At 44.3% G+C, this 22492-nt stretch overlaps 1 protein-coding gene across 3 annotated transcripts; it reads right to left on the reverse strand.

Annotated features, from left to right (window-relative positions):
- Positions 1–189: 189 nt before the first annotated feature.
- Positions 190–22195, reverse strand: spag1b (sperm associated antigen 1b). Of its 3 annotated transcripts, none has more exons than XM_020054740.3 (19): positions 22073–22195; positions 21563–21730; positions 21029–21188; positions 19396–19518; positions 19227–19297; positions 19024–19136; positions 18513–18618; positions 16375–16505; positions 15965–16089; positions 15555–15672; positions 14171–14611; positions 10016–10115; positions 7928–8080; positions 7139–7296; positions 6473–6614; positions 3977–4103; positions 3688–3849; positions 2159–2527; positions 190–1960 (listed from the first exon to the last, which is right to left on the reverse strand). In XM_020054740.3, the coding sequence occupies exons 2-19, from the start codon at positions 21721–21723 to the stop codon at positions 1832–1834; spliced, it is 2889 nt and encodes a 962-aa protein (XP_019910299.2). In that variant the 5' UTR covers positions 21724–21730; positions 22073–22195; the 3' UTR covers positions 190–1831. The 3 variants fall into 3 exon arrangements, with proteins under 3 accessions (XP_019910299.2, XP_012993316.2, XP_012993315.2); XM_013137862.4 differs by having other exon boundaries at positions 15965–16071; positions 21563–21733; XM_013137861.4 differs by having other exon boundaries at positions 21563–21733.
- Between the last annotated feature and the right edge of the window lie 297 nt (positions 22196–22492).

The following is a 22492-nucleotide window of genomic DNA, read 5'->3' on the forward strand; positions in this document are numbered from 1 at the left end:
AGGTGTAGTTTGAGTGTCTTACTGCTGGAAACTAAGCTCAGTAATAGTGAAATGGAACTTGGAATAGTGTAATGAGTCGCAGCCGGTCACCGCAGGCCCGAATCATGACAACAATTGAAAAAGGAAACTACAGCAACCACTGCATTTCTCTCATGCCTTGATGGCAGTTATTCAGATGTGAGTCTCAAGTCCACTTATAGTCATCTGTTTTATTCAACTGCAGTTTTCCACAACATATTTACAATCGTAATTTATATTGTATAGTATTATAGAGAAATAAGCCTTTATAAAGTATATTTATCCCTGTTTATTGTTAAATAACAACTTAAATCTTAACTTATTTAAAACACATTTGTACATCTCTTTGCAAAGCTACTGGAATAGAATAGTAAAATCAAGCGCCCACCCCCGAGCTGTTAGGCTGCTGACCACACAGCTATTGCTTTGGGCTGGAACAGATTCCTGTCCATTCCACTTGTCTCCCTGAATTCAACATGGTACATTCATTCTTATGTTAAGAGGTTGAAGAAGAACAAAGTACATTTTTGACCGTAACCAATTCAAATGTCTTAAATATACTCTTTCCTTACGAACTGAACATACGTCGGAAATAATGTGAACTCGCAAAACAAATAGTCTAGATCCAAATGCTGAACTCCAAAGGCACACCTCACCAATATACTGGTGTCTTTCTCACTGTGAGTCTGGCTGCATGTCAGATTACTCACTGACTGGGATGTATTTGGTATTCAAATGAAGGGGCATTTTCATAACTTCTGGTTAAGGACGTTTTTAAACGGTACAGTATTTAGGCAATACAATTAGCCAGTGTTTCTCTATATTGTTTTTGAAAGATACATTATAATTGGCAGAATACCATCTATATAAGACCAGAATTAAGTTATTTGAATTATTAACTTTAGCATTTTCATACTACATGGTTATTTATGAAAGACAACCGCCAAACTACTGCCATATGTAGTGTTTCTCAATAAAGAAAATCTACCCTGAACCCCAAATTAAATAGTCCTTATGGAATGTTTCACGTTTGGTTAATATCTTGAAATGCAGCATGCATACATTTCTTTTCAATTTCAGGATAAAAAGCAGTAGTAACATTTCACTGTAGTGGTACTGAAACTGAATAACCCCAGAACCAATGCTGACTGTGTCAATTCAAGTCCTCCAGCTAGAATTTCTTTACCATTTCTTTAGAGCCCAGTGCAAGTAATGTTTTTTGTGCCCCTCCAAGCAGCCTGTAAGTGGTTATACACTGATTGGTTTCCTGTGATTAGAATGGTTTTCCTGGTCATAGAACAGGAACCAACCAGATGGGAATGGTTGCTGACCTCTGGTACATTGGCCCATGTGTGCCGATGTACTGAAAGTTAAATAGTCCAGAACATTTCATACACACTGCCGATCAATCAAGTAATGCTAAAAACAGTTAAAGATACAAAAATATTCTCAGCAAAAAAAAGGTATTTGGAGAGAGAAAATACATACTGGTGGCAGATATAAACGTGAAATTATATCAAGAGAACACAAGATAAAGAAAATGTTCGCCAGGTTCCATAATATTGCTCTGGGCACATTCTGCAGCTTCCCGACTGTGTTCTTGCGCCACGTTGCATAGATCCGATGGTTCTGATGGAGCTACATGCAGGACAAGGAAGGGCAGCCAGGACGGACTCCCAAACGGCACCCCAAACCCTGCATAGTGCCCTACTGTTCACCGAAGCTCTGCGTGGACCCTGATCAACAGTGGTGAACTACAAAGTGGGCAGGGTGCCATTGGGGAAGTGCGCGGACAGGCCGGACCAGCTCCAGGTTAGATGTATTTGTTGGCCAGGTTCTGAACATCGTTCCGACTGAACGCGCCACTGTCCACCGTGGACAGGCGCTCAAACAGCCGGGTCATCTGGGCTCGCTGCTCCTCCCCAAGCAGCATCAGTACAACCTGCAACAGAGAGACACAGCTTCAGAAACGTCTTCGGCAGCACCAAACAGAACCACACAGCGTGGTCCAGCTTGGGAGACGTCACCGGTTATGAATGCAATTACTAGGGATCTCGACTAGCCACGTTTTGTCTTGAGTATCACCACAGTGGGAACGTGAATGGAAGCATCAGGTTTAAGACACACATAAAGGCCTTACTGAGAATCTGTCAGTGGTGTGGAGGTGGTTGAGGTGCTGGTAGACCAGATGGGGTTCTTCCTCCAGAAGCTGTGTGTCCAGAACCTGAATGATGAAGCTGAGCGTGTGTCCGTCCAGTTGGTTACCCACGTACACGGGCACGGTCTCTGGGGGCACGTGGCGCAGCAGCTGGGCGCCGGCCAGGAGGTCGGGTCGCAGCCGCGCCGCGCTCAGCGACTGGTTGAACTGACAGGCGTTGGTGGGCTGTAGATTGGTGGTCAGTGCGTCCTCTCCTCTGCAGTGGTTCTCCGCGGCGGCTAATGATGGTTCTGCCCCTCCTTTCTCAGCTTTGGACCTGGCGGCCTCTGCTCCATCATCAGGTCCCTCAACCTGATGGAGGAACACCGTTCGTTAAGATCATTCCCACTTTCCATTTCCATTTCTTTACAAAGCTCTATTTTGTTTATTTTTAACGCACGGTGTCCTATTGAAGTTCAGACGACATGCGAGTAAAAACGTCACCTCGTTTTGTCACAGTCATGAATATTTTCTCTGGGTTGCGATATAACTGTTGTTTTGAAATCTCAAGAAGACTCTGTGTGATGAAGTGGACTTAATAATGATTGACTGGGAGTGGGGTAAGGAGGCTGAGTGCATGGGGTACATGGCTTAAATACAGTCCATAATATTTAGTCATTAAACTCCTCCCGACTCATATAAATATTTTTCACGACAAAAAATAAGTATTTCTTGGTGTATGTAGTGTCATGATTTAATAAGTGAATTGTAAGATCCCCAGGCAGTTAACCAAAGTTTACCATAGTTACATGCCATCCTTTCCAAGGCTTCAGTATCCAATCCACTTTGCCAAATTCCCTATCATAGTTACGAGAGGCAAAGCTTTTGTTGTGTGTCTACCAAGGACATCCACTTCACCAACAGCACATTTGACATGAAGACCACATAGCGGTTTAAAGCTTTTTCCTTTTAATGATAATAATATAATATATAGTCCATGTTGTATAGTTCCCTTATCATAACTGGGTTTTAGTTCAGAGAGATTGGAAAAGTTGTCTCGATTTTCAGTGAAACAGCACTGTGATTCTATTTTTAGACTTGAGAAAATGTGAGTCATCTGCATACAGAGAGACCATTGTTTTCAGCCCCTGGATTTCCAGCTAAATCTCTGATTGCATTTGTCCTTATTTTAATAGCTTGAATTTCAATATGAAATATAATTGTGGACAATGGACATCCTTGTTTTACTGCTCTTGATAGTTTAAAACTGTCTGGGAAATGGTCTTATTTATAATTCTACATCTGGGATTAATATACCACACCTTCACCCACTGTATGACAGAGGCATTAACATTTAAAAGTTTCAGACATTTATATATAAAATCTATTTGAACTTGAAAGGCCTTTTTAAAAACCGCTATGAAGTTCAGGACAGATATATGTAGTGTATTCTACCTCAGTAATCGGTGCTATTGTAGTTTGCTGTGTATTCTACCTCAGTAATCGGTACTATTGTAGTTTGTGTATTCTACCTCAGTAATAGGAACAGTCCTCCTGTGTTTGTTGCTAGGTGATGCCTGGGCCAGGCTTTGTCTGAGCAACAGAGTGACCTCCTCCAGCTCCTTCTCAGCCTCTGCTACGTTGGGGTCCTGCTGGAGTACCTCCTGCAGGTCAGAGCTGCACGCCATGTAGTCCTAGGGACAGACAGATGTGCACAAACCAAAGGCCACATTTAGGCACTGTTTAAATACCTGTCCAAAAAGTGGTCAACAAAGATGGGCAGCAGGATTCACAAAACAATCCCTGAAGTCTCTCCCTTACCTTGAGCCCTTTATTGGCCAAGGCCCGTCTATAGAAGGCCTTTTTATTGGTTGGCTCCAGCTTCAGGGCAGAGTCACAGTCCTGCTTGGCTTCAGCAAACCGTTCCAGCTTTAGGAAGCACAGGGCTCTGGAAACAATGTAATAACATTATTATAGTCTCTATATATTAATAGAAAACTGAATAATAAAGTATTATGTATATATCTACTATATATAGACACCAGACTACTACAGTATTTTGTATATATTTAGACAGGAAACCGAATACTGCAGTGTAAAAATGTATCTACAATGTCTTCGGAAAGTATTCACATCCCTTTGCTTTCTCCACATTTTGTTGATAAAGATTTTATAATTGATTAAATTGATTGTATTTTGCCATCTAAACACAATAACCCTTAATGACAAATACGATAAAGGCCTGGAGTTCTTTGTTATTTTGGTTTCATGGCTTGGTGAAGGAACCTTCTATAGACAGGTGGGTGTGCCTTTGTAAATCAGGTCCAATCAATTTAATGTGCCACAGGTGGACTCATAGATCCTTCTTAAAGGAGACAATATAATATGTATATATGTATATAGGACACAATACTACAGTATTATATTGTATATATCTACAGCTCCAGAAAACATTAGGAGACCACTGCACATTCTTTTTTCCTTCCAAATAAGTGGAAAAGGAAGGTTTTGAGTGAGGAACAGAAGCATTCAATTTGCAGTGGTATCTTTTGTTCCTTTCTGTTCCTCACTCAAAAGGTGCAGTGGTCTCTTAATTTTCCCGGAGCTGTATATAAGAAACAGAATACTACAGTTTTATGGTGTGTGTGTGTCTATATATATAATATATGAGATGATACTACAGCATTAAATTGTATATATCTATATAAGAAACAGAATATGAGTGTATATAGGGAACAGAATACTACAGTATTATGATGTATATATCTATATAGGAGACAATACTAAAGTATTGCAATGGATTCACTTAGGCCACAGAATACTACAGAATGATAATGTGTGTGTGTATATATATATATATATATATATATATATATATATATATATATATACTTCTATATAGAGACATCAAACACCTCCTGTCCACCTACACACCACTGGCTTTCTCAACAGGGTTAATCAGTACCCTTCCGTCACCACAGAAATCCCCTCACAAAGAAAATTGCAGTTCGCCAACTGCTAAGCGTGTAATTTCATGTGATTATCAGCCCTCTGTGTGTCGTGTGATGAAGGCCTGGCCACTACGTGTCTACTGGCTGTGTGGTGAACGGGACGTGAAGACAGGCGGCGAGCAGCGAGTCAGGCTGGGTGGCCCCGGCTCCGATACTCTGTCAACACGGCCACAACAACTCAACCCGGAGTTGAGGGGAAGACTATAGAAGAGGAAACAGCAGAGTGTGTTACTGCTAGCCGGACAAAGTGCTAAAACAATGTTTTCTGACTGAACTATCTTTTCTAATCTCTTTCTCAGTCCTTTTCTTCCTTTCGGTGCCTAATGAACAGGACCCGGGCTTCCAGGGACCTGGCTAAATATATTCTAGGATATTAAATGCTGCCGTGTTAAACACAGGGGGTCTATAATTAGTGCTCTTGTGTTACAAGCGAAAACGGAGACCAAGCGACCGTAGCAGCTGTTTCCTGTGGGAGACAGAGCCCGCTGTTTCTGTTTCCACCACAGCGACAATACGGCTGATTAGTCCAACTGGGACGTCAGTTCTCTACAGCTGGAGCAGATAGGAGCAGTGCTTCTGAATCCTCTCATTAGCACCTTGTTGTAATCCTGAACCTGTTCACCTGATTCACCTTGTCAAGGGCTCTGGAGTTGGACTACTGGAATCATGAAACCAGAGGAGACTGGAGCAGTCAGTCTACAAGGCAGGCTGGGAGGAGAGCAGTCAGTCTACAAGGCAGGCTGGGAGGAGAGCAGTCAGTCTACAAGGCAGGCTGGGAGGAGAGCAGTCAGTCTACAAGGCAGGCTGGGAGGAGAGCAGTCAGTCTACAAGGCAGGCTGGGAGGAGAGCAGTCAGTCTACAAGGCAGGCTGGGAGGAGAGCAGTCAGTCTACAAGGCAGGCTGGGAGGAGAGCAGTCAGTCTACAAGGCAGGCTGGGAGGAGAGCAGTCAGTCCATGCTATGCATGTGGTGGTGGTGCACGACAGATTTGGTCCTGTCAGTGGCCCCATGTATTCCTGGTTCTAACCTGCAGCCGTTGTTTTGACATTCAGATTGTGAACACATTTTAGACGGGTGTATGCATTTCAAAACGGGTATAAACATTTGAAGATGGGTGTAAACATTTTAAAACGAGTGTAAACATTTAGACGGATGGAAACATTTCAAAACAGGTGTACTACATTTAAAATGGGTAAAACATTTCAAAACGGGTGTAAACAATGGCACCAAGGTGATTTCTTTTGATATGTGGACAGATGTTAAGGGTAAACAGACAAGATCAGGACAAGAACAGGCTGGCTTCTCACCTGTTTGTATAGATGGGACATTCCTCTGGTTTCAGCTTAAGGCATTCACTGTACTTCTCCAGTGCCTCCTGGAACTGGGCTTTCTTCACAAACTCATTTCCTTCTTGTTTCAGTGAATTGAAACGCATTTCAGCTTTTCTAGCTGTGGAGCAAGTAGAAGGGAGTGTTAGTAGTAGTGTTACACTGATAACTAGGAAGTGAAAATCAAGTCAGCAGTCACGCGATGACAGACAGCTAACCAATATGCAGACTGAGATGTTCAGTGGAGAAGTTGCCCGCTCTGTTCTTCCATTAATGACAGTTATAAATAACTGCTGTTTGATTGCAGCATGGCCCCGAGGCTGGGACTGGGTTAGGGTATAGAACTAAAAAGTGCTGGTACGGGGCTAGACGGGGCCCGGGGTACGGGGCTTAATATGGCTGATGTATGGAGCTTAACAGTACTGGGTTGTAGGGCTGAACTGGGCTCGCATACAGGGCTGGGTTTGATGACGGGGATATTGTGTAGAAGTGGAATACAGGGTTGATGATGCTGACAGCACTTAGTCAATAGAAGATCACACCCTCCTGCGTATTGCACAAGGTTTAAACCCGGGCTCCGCTGTTAAGTAGCTCTCTTGTTAGAAAATAATAAAGACCCCTGGATTATAGTAATAATGACAACACCTGCATCCTGCTTGGCCTTCTCTGCCCTGGCCTGTAGAGCCTCGGCGCTGGGCGGTTCCTCTCGGCGGTGTTGCTGAGCTGACAGAGGAACCAGGGGGATCTCAGGCAGCTTCTCTCTCCACTGCTCTCCATCCTGATCTATCAGCAACCGCGTTATCCTGGAGGAACAATACACTGTTAGATATAGACAAACTCACCTTGTTAACCTTCGATGTATCCTCTGTGTAGAAGTCCAGGTGTGTGTGTGTGTGTGTATATATATAAATACTGCATAGCTGAACACCTAGAGTTCATTCTGTCCTGGTTCTGATCAGACTTGGCTACATAGAGTCCATAGTACAATGGGCTGGGTCATGTCCTCAGATGGTCTGGATTAATTCTGACTGTATACTTCACATACAGAGGATGTGAGGGCCAGAGGGGCTGGTTGAGTGTAGAGGAGAGGCTGTGAGGGCCAGAGGGGCTGGTTGAGTGTAGAGGAGAGGCTGTGAGGCCCAGAGGGGCTGGTTGTGTGTAGAGGAGAGGCTGTGAGGGCCAGAGGGGCTGGTTGTGTGTAGAGGAGAGGCTGTGAGGGCCAGAGGGGCTGGTTGTGTGTAGAGGAGAGGCTGTGAGGGCCAGAGGGGCTGGTTGTGTGTAGAGGAGAGGCTGTGAGGGCCAGAGGGGCTGGTTGTGTGTAGAGGAGAGGCTGTGAGGGTCAGAGGGGCTGGTTGTGTGTAGAGGAGAGGCTGTGAGGGCCAGAGGGGCTGGTTGTGTGTAGAGGAGAGGCTGTGAGGGCCAGAACTGCTGTACCTGTTGACACTATCATGGGCTGCCTGCACCCCGATGTCAACCTGCAGCACGGTCTTGTAATCCACGTAGGCCTGCCGGTAGCGCTCCATGGTCTCATAAGCCATGGCCCTGCGGAGGAGGGGCTTCAGGGAGAAAGGATGCAGCTCCAAAGCTCTGAGAATATAAATAGATGGGGACTCAGGATGGGATCAAACCTGGTCCCGCCTACATACTGCATCCAGCCAACTACAGGAGCCAGACACCACAGGTCGAGACAGAAACATCTCAGCCACACCGTTCTCAATCCATCAACCGAGAGTGGAGTGGATCCTAGGAATGGTCCTTCAAAAACGTTTTGATAATAAGAAAGGGTTTATGATTGAGACATTGTGGCATGCACGTTTTCATGATGTCAATTGGTCCACAAGGCACCCTGGGTATGATATGATCCAAACAGGCTGGACGGTTCTGAGTTGTGGCAAAAGATCTTTCAAATCCATATTCAAGTTCTGTCATTACCTTTGACAATGTGAGTGTATCCCCATATTAGTTAAAATGTAAACATCATCCTAAAAAACTGCAGTTAATCTTAGTCATTAGTTAAAAAGTGGAGTTCAAACATTTTTAAATGTGGTCTTATGTTAGTTCTTGGTTGTTTTAGGTGACCCCCCCCCCAAAAAAATAGTTTTTTGATACTGTGAAATGTTTCAGATAAGCAATGTTCCTGCAATTGACAAATACAGTATATTATACAAATGTCTATGCATGTTATTTAACACGGTTAAATACTCCAAACTGTCATATTACGTTTGATAACGTGTATGCATTCAACATTTTATGGATTTTCTTTTCCCTGGGGCATTATAAATTCAACAACAAAAGATTCAAAATTGATTCATGAGACAATAGGATTTGTTTCTCCCAAATAGGGATTCTGACGCAGTAGGAGTTGCTTCAGAGTGTTTTACAACAGGTTTAGACACATTTCTATATTGCATTGGAGTCAATGGCATGTAATGACTCAGCAAAATGTTCCAAAACATTTTCTCTGTAGAAAAACAACACGACACAAAGATGTAAGAGATCAACTACCCATACCAAAGCAGTGGAAAAGCGTTGAAATTCTCCTTTCAATGACTCTAAAAAGCTCAGAACAAACCAGTCAAACACAAGCTAAGTCGTCCTGTGACAGAGTCATTCAAGTGTTAGCAAATCAAATGTAGGCTGAATTTCTGTCAAATGACGATCACTCTCTTCTGTACAACCTGGCTTCCACTAAGACAAAGATGTTCTCTGATGTCTAAGGTGTGCAGAGCCAAACACATTTGGCCTACTGAAACCAATACATCTAAATGTATTCATACCAGGAACAAACATATATGTGTGGTATTGGCATAGTGCATTACTACAACCACTCCCTGTTCCACTCAGTTCCAACAACTGTTTAAGCAGCAATGAGGAAGGTACACTTTGAGCCCATTTACACAACATTAATAGTTGTGAAAACAATTTTATTGAAGTTACATCTACATAATATGTTCCATTCACACTAGCACTGACAACCTCTCACCTGACCAGGATAACATAAAAACTCTCAGACTTCGGCTGTTTACAGCATAAAGAGTCTGACACAAATATGGCAACTAGTCTTATTAATCTAAATAAAACTATTGTATTGTAAAAACTCTACAAGCTATGGAGTTATATCTATGAGACAGAGCTGACGATTGGCTAGATCTACTGGATATAGATGGATACGAGTGCTGATGATTGACTGGTTTCACTGGATGCAGATTGAAATGACAGCTGATGATTGGCTAGATCTGCTGGATCCTCATGGAAATGACAGCTGATGATTGGCTAGGATCCAGATGGATCAGGGAGGGTATTTAGTGTCATGACTCTCTTTCACTGTTCTTTCCCACTACAGAGCCCGGATGACACCCACTTCTAACAGTAACCGGAGAAACTACCAAGGGAATAGGGCGTGATTTGTGACCAAGCATAAGAAGCTCTGTTGTGGAACCTGTTGGTTGTGCTTTACTTTGTTACTTTACACTGTAGCTTAGCACTAGTTTGGCTTAGGTAGAGTTAAGGGGAGGTTCTCACCTGGTGCAGTCCTGTATACAGTCAGAGCTGTTTCCATCCTTCAGGTAGCAGGCGGCTCTGTTAGAGTACAGGATACACAGGTCCTCAGGACTGTCCACCCCTACCGGACACAGAGAAATAACCATTACTACACAGCTCCTCAGTACAGATGACCCCTGTTCTGGTTCTGAGAGTGTGACTGGTGTTTTAGTGCGTTCTAGTTCTGAGAGTGTGACTGGTGTTTTAGTGCGTTCTGGTTCTGGGAGTGTGACTGGTGTTTTAGTGCGTTCTGGTTCTGGGAGTGTGACTGGTGTTTTAGTGCGTTCTGGTTCTGGGAGTGTGACTGGTGTTTTAGTGCGTTCTGGTTCTGGGAGTGTGACTGGTGTTTTAGTGCGTTCTGGTTCTGGGAGTGTGACTGGTGTTTTAGTGCGTTCTGGTTCTGGGAGTGTGACTGGTGTTTTAGTGTGTTCTGGTTCTGGGAGTGTGACTGGTGTTTTAGTGTGTTCTGGTTCTGAGAGTGTGATTGGTATTTTAATGTGTTCTGGTTCTGGGAGTGTGACTGGTGTTTCATTGTGTTCTGGGTCCGGCAGTGTGACCGACAGCCCAGGGATTGAATGTAATGTCACATCAAGGCTGGGTTACTATGGGGATCAGTACACTATGTTATTGTTCAGTTTGAATTTGAGGACTGATGTTCAGAGGCAGTACTGAATTAAAGGGAACAGTTAGCGTTAGCAATCTCTGTCTTGAAGTACGTCTACTCAGTTGAAACACAGCCTAAATAGCTACTCTGTTTAAACATTAGCTTCAGTTATTCTGTTGAAAAATAGTCTACATATTTATTCTGGAGTAACATTTTCTCCAAATTGGTTCTGTTCTAACACAGCCTTCATCTGTAAGAACAGGACAACAACAGAGGACTTACATGACTTGTTAGTAGTATACATTTCCTCTTGGGGATAATAAAGTTCTTAAAAAATGTACACACATACCCTTAAATAAATGCTCAGAATGTTTGATTGAAAATCCTATGTTTTATTTTTCTCTCATCTGGCATGACAGGAGAAATTAGGGTTAACCGTCTTGCTTAAAGACAGAACAACAGATTTTTCCCTTTTCCAGCTCGGGGATCCAATCTAACAACCTTTTGGTTCTCACTACGTCTTTTAAGCAGACTCTATTATCCAGAGCTGCTAACAGTAGTGACGGCCTACGTTTTCATACCTTTCCATAGTAGCATGGGAACTGACACCACCCTGTAAGAGCCACACTATACCAACTGAGCCACACTGACCTAGATGCTTTAACCACTATGTGTAGCCTTCTCACTGTTGAAGCATAGCATATATAGCTACTCTGTTGAAACACTCCCCAGATGGATGTTCTGTATTTCAACAATCTCTATGAACACAAATCTGACCCAACATCATTCTTCAACCTCACCTGGTTGGACCAGATGCTATAATGACAGGGGAATTTTATAGCTATTCAACTCAGTCACAATTATCCATCTCTCCAAGCATCCACATAAACCGTTGCTAACTCCCTGTGGTCTGTCACAAAACCTGATAATAGGAAGTGGAAAAGTCAGTCTTGCCAAATCTGAAACATTTCAGTTTCACTGTCTTTGAGCATTTCTCAACAACTACAGAGTATTTCACTGTGAGACACACATTCCCACAAAAGCATTTCAGACTACCCCCTAGAAGGAGGCTGTCTTAGTGTGTTGCTGGTTAAAAACGTGAAACTCCCAGACGACATCACTCTGATTCATGTAGTCAGCGTCACTAGAGTCGGCTGGATGCGACACAGGACATATCAGGACTTGGCAGGCATGGCGCCTCTTAATATGAAACAGGATTAATATCGTTGGAGAAGGTCTTGAGTATCTATGGAGCAGGTCTTAACTGTAAATGCAGACCTTAGAGTATCATTATGTTCTGTCACTTTCACAGTTGGCTAGTGGAACCCTGGATTTAAAATGACTAATGTCCTGTGCTGCAGTGGCAAGATTTCAGGTCCATTTCTGGTCTTTTAGTGGGAGTTTTCTCCTGTCTTTCACCACTTTCCTGTCCAACAAAGCTTAAAATGCCTGAAAAATATATCTTTAAATGACTAGGCAACTCTGGGTTTAAAATGACTAGTGGAACTAGGGGTGTAAAATGACTAGATGAATGAACGGTTTAAAATGACTAGCAATCTACTGGGGCGCTGGGTTTAAAATGACTAGCGGAGCTTTGGTTTAAAGTGGCTAGCTGAGCGCAATGTTTAAAGCGGCTAGCTGAGCGCTAGATTTAAAATGGCTAGCTAAGCACCGGGTTAAAAATGACTAGTGGAGCGATGGGTTTAAAATCACTAGCAGACTAACAGTTCTGGTTTCAAAATGACCAGTGGAGCTTTGTTTAATATTAATAGCAGAGCTCTGGGTTTAAAATGACTAGAGGACGTTCAAAATGGCTAGCAAAGCGCTGGATTTAAAATTATTAGCAGAGCGCTGGGTTTAAAATGGCTAGCACACTGGCGAAGTGCTGTTTAAAATGACTAGACGACGTGGCTAGCGGAGCTCTGGGTTTAAAACGACTACTGGAGCTTTGTTTTAAATTGGTTAATGGAGCACTGGGTTTAAAATGGCTTCCGGAGCGCTGTGTTTAAAATGGCTAGCACAGCGCTGTGTTTAAAATGGCTTGCTGGGTTTAAAAGGGATAGCGGAGCGCTGGGTTTAAAAGGGCTAGGGGAGCGCTGGGTTCAAAAGGGCTAGCGGAGCGCTGGGTTTAAAATGGCTAGCAGACTAGTGGAGCACAGGGTTAAAATTACTAGCAGACTAGTGGAGCACAGGGTTAAAATTACTAGCAGACTAGTGGAGCACAGGGTTAAAATTACTAGCAGACTAGTGGAGCACAGGGTTAAAATTACTAGCAGACTAGTGGAGCGGAGGGTTTAAAATGGCTAGTGGAGTGATGAGTTTAAAATCACTAGCAGACTAACAGAGCGCTGGTTTCAAAATGACCAGTGGAGCTTTGTTTCAAAATGACTAGCGGAGCGCTGGGTTCAAAATGGCTAGTGGAACGCTGGGGTTAAAATGGGTAGTGGAACGCTGGGTTTAAAATGGCTAGTGGAGCGCTGGGTTTAAAATGGCTAGCGGAGCACTGGGTTTAAAATGGCTAGCAGAACGCTGGGTTTTAAAATGACTACTGGAGCGATGGGTTTAAAATCATTAGCAGACTAACACAGGGCTGGTTTCAAAATGACTAGTGGAGCGCTGGGTTCAAAATGACTAGCAGACTAGCGGAGTGCTGGGTTTAAAATGACCAGAGGACATGGCTAGCAAAGCTCTGGGTTTAAAATGGCTAGCGGAGCACTAGGTTTAAAATTGTTAGCAGACTAGTGGCGCACTGTATTTAAAATGACTAGAGGAGCACTGGGTTTATGTCAGAGGGATGAGGAGAAGAGGAATGAGAAAGGAAAAAGAGACAGTGGGCAGTTCATGCAGCAGTTTCTTTAGTCAGTAAAAACTGATTTACTACTGCAGATAGTCAGTCAGCAGATCGCTCCTCCTCCGCATCAGACTCAATTTCACAGTGAGTGGTCAGAAGTCACGTGAGGCGAGGACCTGAGCCGGCCCGCCTGCCAGGGACAGAAGGGCTTAACCTAAGGCATAAGCTAAACCAGACCGACCAATCGGCAAATAAATAACCACTATTGTGTTGCAACTATATGCCTGCTTGTTCATGGTGTGTGGGTGGGAACATACCGACATTCTTTCACATTGTATAGCTAAATGTTACGGTAACGTGACACTGTCCATCTGATTTGATACAGAATAGAATAACATACAATAGCTGCATGTTTCATAACAACTATACGTGCTGACCTTTGATTTTCTGAATGCTCCGCCTGCCAGAAGTGGAATGCCATAAAATAATGCTCTAACAATGCAGTGATTTAAAACCGCACACGAAGCGCTTAATCTATTCCATTAGTCACTGAATCAGAACACGGGCGCCTTCGGTTTTCCATGGAAATGTGGGCGGGTGAACGACACGATTCACAATGGCTTGTCCTATTGCCGGTAGGCACTACACAACCACATCACAACAACAGCAGATGAACATGTGAGCTAATGCCATGGAGCTGTCTCACAAGCCCGGGCACAACACCCAAGTCCAAATGTCCTACCTGAGTCCGTGAGGCCGGTAATGGCCTGCGAGTATTTCCCCAGTGCGTCGGCAAACTGTCCGTTCTTAAAGAGCAGGTTTCCCTCGTTCTTCATCCGAGCCAGCGGTGGGGGCAGGGCCCCACAAGGGGCGTCAAGATTACTTCCGTCTTTACCAGCCGGTTCCGCTCCCATGGACCCACTCCTGCCAGAGCCCTGAGCTCCGTTCGACAGAACCTTGTCCGAGGCCGTTGACTCCTGCTGGTTCACCTTGTACTTGTCCGCGTTGCATCCCCGGCCTCTCCTGGGTCCTCCGTGTGAGTCGTGGTCGGCGTGCGGGCTAGGGCCCCCGTTGCCCGCTCTGCCGTGGGGTTTCTTCTGAGTGTTCCCCATGACTCCCCTCTCGGTAGGAGCAACGGCAGCGCTCTCCCCTCCGACAGCTTGGCTGGGCTCGACCGGACGAGCTGCGAAACACACGACACACCCACAGGACGCAGTCAGTGGTTACATCACGGGTGGGGGGAGGGGTCGGTAGACGCCAAGCCAATTGAAAGGGAGTTCCAGGAAGCCTCTCTCTCTCTCTATCTCCCTACAGCAGGCGGCCCAGCGAGGCGTGATGCAGTCAAAGAGGGGGAGGGGAAGGAAAAAGAAACACTCTTTTACAGAGAATGTAATGTTAGTGGGACTAAGACCGGAGGTGATTCCCTGCGCTGCTGTGAGCGTGAAGGTTAGTCAGGACGTGTGCGGGTCGCGGCTGATCCCGCTGTAGCATGCAGCTCACAGAGGCTTTATAACTGAATGATCTACACACCAACTATTAGCATGAGCCATCTGACCACCGGATTAGAGGACAAATCCCCAGTCAGGCGCTTACAGTGGGGGTTGAGTTACCGACTACAGCCTACAGCCAAACACTCCGGCAGCCCTTTGGTGTAGAGACGAGACTAATCTGGTTTTGGAGAATGCAGCAGGCTTTCATTCCGGTGTTATTCCTAAGGATACATTCGGATCACTTATACTCCGAGGGTTAGTTTCACAGACACGGATTGAGCCTAGTCTAGGACTGGAAAAATGAAGTTCAATAGAAAACTCCATTGAGCTTGTATTTTTAGTCCTAGACTAGGCTGAATCCGTGTCTGTGAAACCGGTCCCACATGATAAACTGGGTGTAACTGCATGTTGTTACCAAACAGCCAGAAACCGGCCTTGTTGGTTGAGCTGGACTAGAGGAAGTTAGTCTTCAGAGGCGGACTAGAAGCCTAGAGTCTCCAGGGCTGGGCTTGCAGCCAACAGTCAAACACTATCAGATCAGTACTGGCTCTCTTACAGATGAGAGATATAACGTTCCCATCTCACTAAGCAGGGAAGGGATCACTTAATCACCGCCCTGCTTTTCCTCTTCCTCACCATCATCATCCTCGTTATTAACCTCATCCTCCAATTCCTGAATGAGGATCTTCTTGCTTTTTTGTTCCTTTTCTGGCTGACACTCGTTCAGTTTCTTGTCCACTTCAACCAGGAGTCCCTGGAGGTCAGTTTGGGGGAAATAAAAAGCGGGCGTAGATAATGAATGATGCTGTTTCATTAGAGTAGTCACACACCATCTGATGCAGATTGAAATCTGTCATATTAACACCCAGTGAGTCTATGTTTGCTGTGAAATGTGACACGTGACTGAGGATAAGTGCAATAGGAAACAACCTGGGTTATTCTAGTAACAATGTCGTGTTTGTGTTGCAAAGAAGGCTGATAGGCTTATCAGATATGTGTGTGTGTGTATGTGTGTGGGTGTGTCTGTCTGAGTGCATGACACGTACAGTGGCTGTGGCATTCTGGGGTTCAGCCTGCAGCACATTTCTCAGGTCTTCAGCAGCCTTCTGATAGTTTCCCTGCTGTTTCAGCACCGTGGCCCTGCGTAGCAGAGCTGAAACGCACACAACTACTGAGGAACATGAGATGGGCCTGGGTGAGACGTCAGGTCAACCACTATTCTTTAGGCACCGGGTTTCTGTGGAAATGACTGTACCATTTAGGGACTAAAGTGCTATGCCTCTACTCTAAAGTAGTACACTATAAAGGAAATAAGGTGCTAGGGCCTCCGGTGTGAGATAGGGTGTCATTTAAAAAAAACCTTGGTGAAAGGTATTCACGACGGACTGTGTACATTAAACAGACAAGAGGGGTGTCTCCAACAGTTTCGACGGGTGCAGAGTCCATCGTCTCTAACCTTTCATATTGCCGGACTCCATCTCCAGTACAGCCTGGCAGTCGCTGAGAGCATTGTGCCAACGCTGCAGTCGGATCTCTGCCTGGGCTCGGTTGTTGTGGGCCGCCACCGTCGGCACGACGGACAGGCTCCTGGTGAGGAAGTGGGGGGGGTGGGGGGACGGGGCATTGAGAAAGGTACCTCCTTTAGCAGCATTAAGATACACACCGATGGATTAGGCCTGGTCTCTTAAGACATTCCTCAGAGTAAATGCTAAAGCAGGGACGTCATCTTTGAATTTCAATGGCCCTGTAGTGCTGAACGTAGGCCATGTGGACTGAATCCAGCCATTAGGGATCCACTACGATGCAGTCACCTTATTGCCACGTTTGATAAAGAAGCAAAACATATATTTCATGTAATATTTTCTTTTTTATATTTGGGGAGATATAATTTTGTACATATTCAATTGCTTGAAGAGAAAATAATATATTAATATTTTTTTCCCCTCAAAAAGAGAGGTTTAAAAAGTAGGATTCTCATTATTATAGAAAGGCACTGTCACCTTCTATCCATGGCTTCTGCCTTCACTGGGAAATCAAAATGAGGTTGACAGGCATACAAAATGAATTTATAATTTAGGGTAAGACAAAGAACCCACAAAAGGAGAGAGAAGACTGCCTGTTGACGTTCATAAATCAAGTAACAATTAAATTAAGGCAATAATGAAGTTCAAATCCACTGGAACATTGGTAGAGCTGCCCAGTAAGGGAAGCAAGAGCATCTCGCCCCAATGAACAGTAAGGTAAATGATTCAGAGAGTTTCTGAGAGTTGGGGTAAGTGAACTGTAGCGGGACTCGTCGCCACTGAGATGCCCTCCCTCCAATGCCATTTGGGGGCGGAGTCACTGGCTTGTTGTTGTCTCTCTGTTGCGCACTTGTGCAATTGGGCTGTACTCTGCTGGCAATACTCGGCCCTCATTCAGTGTGGTTGCGGTTGGTGGGTGTCCCTTTGGTTGATGCCTGGCAATGTGGGTGGATTGATTTCCTGCCTGTTGGGCCCTGTCCGGGGCCTCCCCCGGGAAGGGCCACAGGGACCCCCCCGTCTCAGTCCCAAGGTCTTATGCTGCTATACTGTTGTGCTGGGGGATTGGGTCAGTTCTCCTTCCCCACTAAGTTCTCCTTCTCCACTATAAATCGTTGTTGATATGAGGAATGAATTTTCGGAATTTTCCCAGTCTCCTCCCGTTTTAAACTTTAGGAGGACATGAGGTCCTGTTCCACACCTGCAAAGTATCTGGTTTGGGGGGCCTGTTGCTGTCCCTGTCCTTGTCCATCTGGTCATGCTTCTGACCTAGTCTAAATTTAAATAGACTCTGGATTTAGCCCACATGCATTTATTAATTATTCCAATTGGACTTAATATCTCACCCGGCACAGCCAAAAGAGGACTGGTCACCCCTCTGAGCCTGGGTCCTCTCTAGGTTTCTTCCTACATTTCGGCCTTCTTAGGGAGTTTTTCCTAGCCACTGAAATCCAACACTACTGTTGTTTGCTCCTTGGGGTTTAAGGCCGGGTGTCTCTGTAAAAGCACTTTGTGACAACTGCTGTTGTAAAAAGGGCTTTATAAATACATTTGATTGATTGATTGATTGGTATGGGGAATTGGGACACGCCCTCCAGGCTGCCCTTCGCAAGTTACAGCTCGTGTGGCGTGCACCCTCCTGGTTCGAGAGTGTTGCAGCGCTCTTCTGGGTCCTGAAACTCTGGGGCACTGTTTCTTCCACCTTCTGCCCCTGAGAGGGAGATGGGGTCTGAGGTCCAGCAGGTGTTGGGCATTGCGTCCACTGGGCGGTGCGGCTGTGAACATGGAAGGCACGGTGGGCTAACCAGGCTGGTTGATGCCAGGCGGCTCGCTGGGTCGATGGGCATGGGCCCGTTCTCGGGTACTGGTTCCATTGGTTGGCGGTCCCGTCTCTGGGAAACAGTGAGCCAGCGGTTGGCTCCTCTCCAAGGGCCAGGGCGGCCTCAACGTGCTCCATGAGATCAACCATCCCCATGGATGCATGTCGGGGCCCCCCTGCCTCACCGCTCGCCTCTCCCTGAATAGGAATGAAACTGAGTGAGATAGCTGTTATGGTGAAGTTCAAAGGTCAGACCTTGTATAATACGCCACTGCCTCTTCATAGTCGTTGGCCTTAAAAGCCTCATTGCCTTTGTCCTTCTCTCGGCTGGCGACAATGACTTTCTCCTGCTGGCTCAGAGCTGGAATAACATACAGACAACGTCAAGCTAAGGGAGTAAGAAAAGCAACATAGACATTTACTGAAGGTCTTCCTGATTTCTAACTATTAAACAACACGATTCCAACTCTGAGACAATGTAATAACATTCAGTCATTAATTGGTATTGAAGTATTTGGCCCCTTCAACTTTCTCCAGATTATTTTGTGTTATAGACTTAATGTCTTCTTTTTATTTCATAATTTTGCCTACTTCAGGGTCGAAATACTTATGTATTGGAAATATTTGATACATTTTTATTTCAATAAATTGGCACCATAAATATGTAGTCGACACTCACAGGCCAAAGTCTATGACAACTAACTGTGGGGAATGTGAAGGTGTCTGAATACTTTCTGAAGGCATACACACAAAAGTGGGGACATACCTGTTGTATCCATTTTGCTCCTGATTTTTGGATGTCCAGAATTGATGACGGTTGGGGCATCCTTTTTTGTTTCATTGCCATCAATTTTATCACACTCCTTGTCCACATCAAACCTGCAGTACAGAATAATAACATTAATCCCACTGTCTTGGCATGTTTCCAGGACACCATAGATTATAAAGCCAATGAAACCAACCACTAACATGTCCCACTCCTTATAATCCCTAGGAACAATCTTCCTGGCAGTTGTCTTCTCTCTACGTGAAGCTGCATTCTGTAATATAGTAGAGAATTGAATTATGTTCATTAGTATCTTGTCAAACATATGAAATAAAAATAATTGTAAAATTTTTCTCGACTGAAACATTTTACCTGACTGGAAGGAATAGAACAACCTGAGCCACGAACTGGGGGAACATTCTCATTTTCAGTATCATGAAATAGTGACTGCTGTTTCAGCTCCTTTTCACTCATTTTGACATTTTTCTCCCACTTCTGTAAAAATGGAAAAACAATGTGGATAATAGTAAAGAAGAACTGCTGTTAGAATGTGGGTATCAGTCGCATCATGACAGTACAGTACTATACTACTATAAAAATCTAGAAAACTTCTGAAACGCTACATTTTTTAACGTTTATCTACAGGAATTAGTAATACTAATTACTGTTCCAATAATTACCGAGGGCACTATATGTATGTTTAGAATAACTGACTGACTAATGAAGTACCAAACCAACCCTTGCCTTAGATGAGCTGACACTGACATCATCTGGCAGAGAATAAAACCTATGTTCCAATGAGAGCCGACAACCCCAAAACCCTTGGCAATTATGAAAACGTCCCAAACATTTTGAGAGCAATTGCTCAAAAGTAAACCAAATGAGAATAATCGACGTGACTGTATTCTGACAAAGTATAATAAGCGTTCTGAACAAGCAAAAGCAAAACGGAGAAAGCACCGGCAACGCTCTGTGCCCACTTCTTCCAGCAACATCCTTCGGTGGTCTACAGGCGTGGCCCCAACACCAGGACATGGTGGAGAGACTGGATCTGACGGCGGAGCCCACTCCGACACTACGCAGCAGCACTACCAAAGCACGCTGCTTCAGACACCCACGGGCCAAAATAAAACGCTCTGAGGCGTGCAATCCATTGTAAGTCAAAGGATTGTGTCTATCCGTCACATATCCTTGAGAAGGCAGGACAGACTGAAGACAACTCTAAAAAACAGATGAACGAGGCAGCTCGACTACACGCTAGACTGCTGAGTATCCAGTAGCAGCGGCCCGTAGAAGCTAACTATCTTGTCTCCTCCCTCGAACACACAGGAATCAACCAAGTTCCTCTACCCGCTGGTAGTACCCAGATGAAGAAGCAACACGAGATATTATTCCTACAGAGGAAGGTCGTCTGGCTCTCCTATCTGAAAACACTAATCCCCAGCAGTTGACATCTGGACTTCGACCTAAGGCCATTCTTGCAACTGGGCTACCAAAAACGTTCTATGGCTAATGATTCTGTATATATGATTTTCTTGTTGATAATGTCCATTTTGCATTACCCCAAAAAACTAAAAGATTGCATGCAATGGAGATGAAAAGATACTCTAATAATGTAAATAGTATTTAATTACGCTAAAATATTATTGTGCAATATGTTCCATACATTGTTTTAGTTTTACATGTTATCCACCTCTTAGAGTTGTCATTGGCTGCACTGATTGCACTTTGTGTCTATGTAAAATAGTTGATTTTGATGCCAGAACGTTGGTTTTCTAACCAAAGAATCGCTTGGACATCAAATACAGGGTACTTCTACACCTAAGCACCTCCAGCGGGTTTTCATGTGTGCCAGCTTACGCATTTTACTACACTAAAAACATGCATGATTTGATCAAATGCTTGATGTCAACGCACTCTTTCCCGGGCAGATTACTAAGACAAATTGGCATAATATGGGACATAGCACTGGGTAGGGGTTGTGTTTCCTGGGATAATAGGCTACCTCGAGTTCATCAGTGATCTCCAGCCATTCATCTCTAGAGAAGCTAAAGGCAGTGGCTGGAGGATTCTCCTTTCTGAGGGCCCGGCTCTTAGGGTCCAGTTTCTCCAGGTGACTCTCACAGAATTCAATAAGATGGGGATATATTCCCTCCTCACCAGACCTGTAGGAAAAGGGTTGTTGTCAGTGTCATTTATGTCATCTGCCAAACACAAAAGATTTCTTGCATTGAGGGACATTCCTATGATTGCTGAGTAAAACACTGGTCTCGTATTCCAGTGTAGCTCATCTGACTGAGCATCACCAGTTGATAAAGCATGACGCTTGGCCAGGACTGCAAGTTTGTTTCTCAGTATAAAGAGAAAAGTATTACTGAATTAAGAGCACCTGCTAGATTACTTAGATTTAAATGGAAAAAAGTCAGTACAGAACTGGTCTGCACAGTCTTTGAACCTATGTCATGATGTCCAGACCTAACTTTGAGTTAGACTATTTTGTTGACAAAAAGATGATGTAGGCTCACTCTGAATAACTTACCGGAGCACTGTCAGAATCTTCCCCAGGTACTTGGCGTCTGTGCATTTCTCAATGTACCCATAGTCCAGATGGTCCACTGGAACTGCCCCCCGACCAGTGGACCCAGTAGAACTGTCCACAGGCTCCTGATTTAGGAGTGAGGAAACCATCTCTGTACTCATTGCTGTCCTACTGAGAAAATAGTAATATGCATCACAATAAAGTTAAATGCTGAGTAATCTGCCTAATAACATTTTAAAGGTTGAGGCCAGCCTATCTATCGCCCGGGACCTCCGACATCATTCTTATTTGCAACATGTTGGCTAGATTTAGCTAGCTATCAGTTGTATTGACCTCACGTTAACTTCAGCAGCTAATGTTAACTATTGTATTAGCAAGTGCAATCTAGCTAAATAACTAGAGTATATACGAAATAGCTAGCTGGCTAACAGACTTCAGGGCAACCTGCGTTAATAATGTCACTGAAGAGAAGTAGTTGAAAGCATTGTGCAAAGTAATTTCCCTACTCACCAGGCAAGGTTTGATTAATAGAATAAGGAGCTTTATTAATTTACTGAAAGGAGATTTCACTATTGTGTAAATTATGGTTATGGGCGTCTGCGGAACGACTTAAATGTACTGTAGCTAAGTTGCCTAACGAAGTGTCGCATCAAAAAAGACCATGTCCACGCGTTTCGTTACTATAGTAACCAATGTACCCCATGTATTTGCCGTTAGAGGGCGCTGTTATTTTGGGTTAACAAGTAGCAAGCAAGAAAAATGAATTTGATGCTGCAGATATCCATTTATTTCAGTAGATGGCGACGTCAAGTCAAACATACGGTAGCTGATTTTTTTTTTTAACAACAACCCGACAGTAGCAACAGTGTAACCACCCGTAACCACCCACAAAATGCAAACACTTAGTAGGTTAGTATGAATAAGAAATCA

The sequence above is a fragment of the Esox lucius genome, chromosome 16 (genome assembly GCF_011004845.1).
Source record: "Esox lucius isolate fEsoLuc1 chromosome 16, fEsoLuc1.pri, whole genome shotgun sequence".
Taxonomy (NCBI): domain Eukaryota; kingdom Metazoa; phylum Chordata; class Actinopteri; order Esociformes; family Esocidae; genus Esox; species Esox lucius.

Coding starts and splice junctions, on each gene's coding strand:
- spag1b (XM_020054740.3), bottom strand. CDS start 21,723: ATGAGTACAGAGATGGTTTCCTCACTCCTAAATCAGGAGCCTGTGGAC. Junction 18,619..19,023: donor GAGCAAAATGGATACAACAG/GTATGTCCCCAC, acceptor ATGTTATTCCAG/CTCTGAGCCAGCAGGAGAAA. Junction 7,297..7,927: donor GCCCATGATAGTGTCAACAG/GTACAGCAGTTC, acceptor TTGTTCCTCCAG/GATAACGCGGTTGCTGATAG.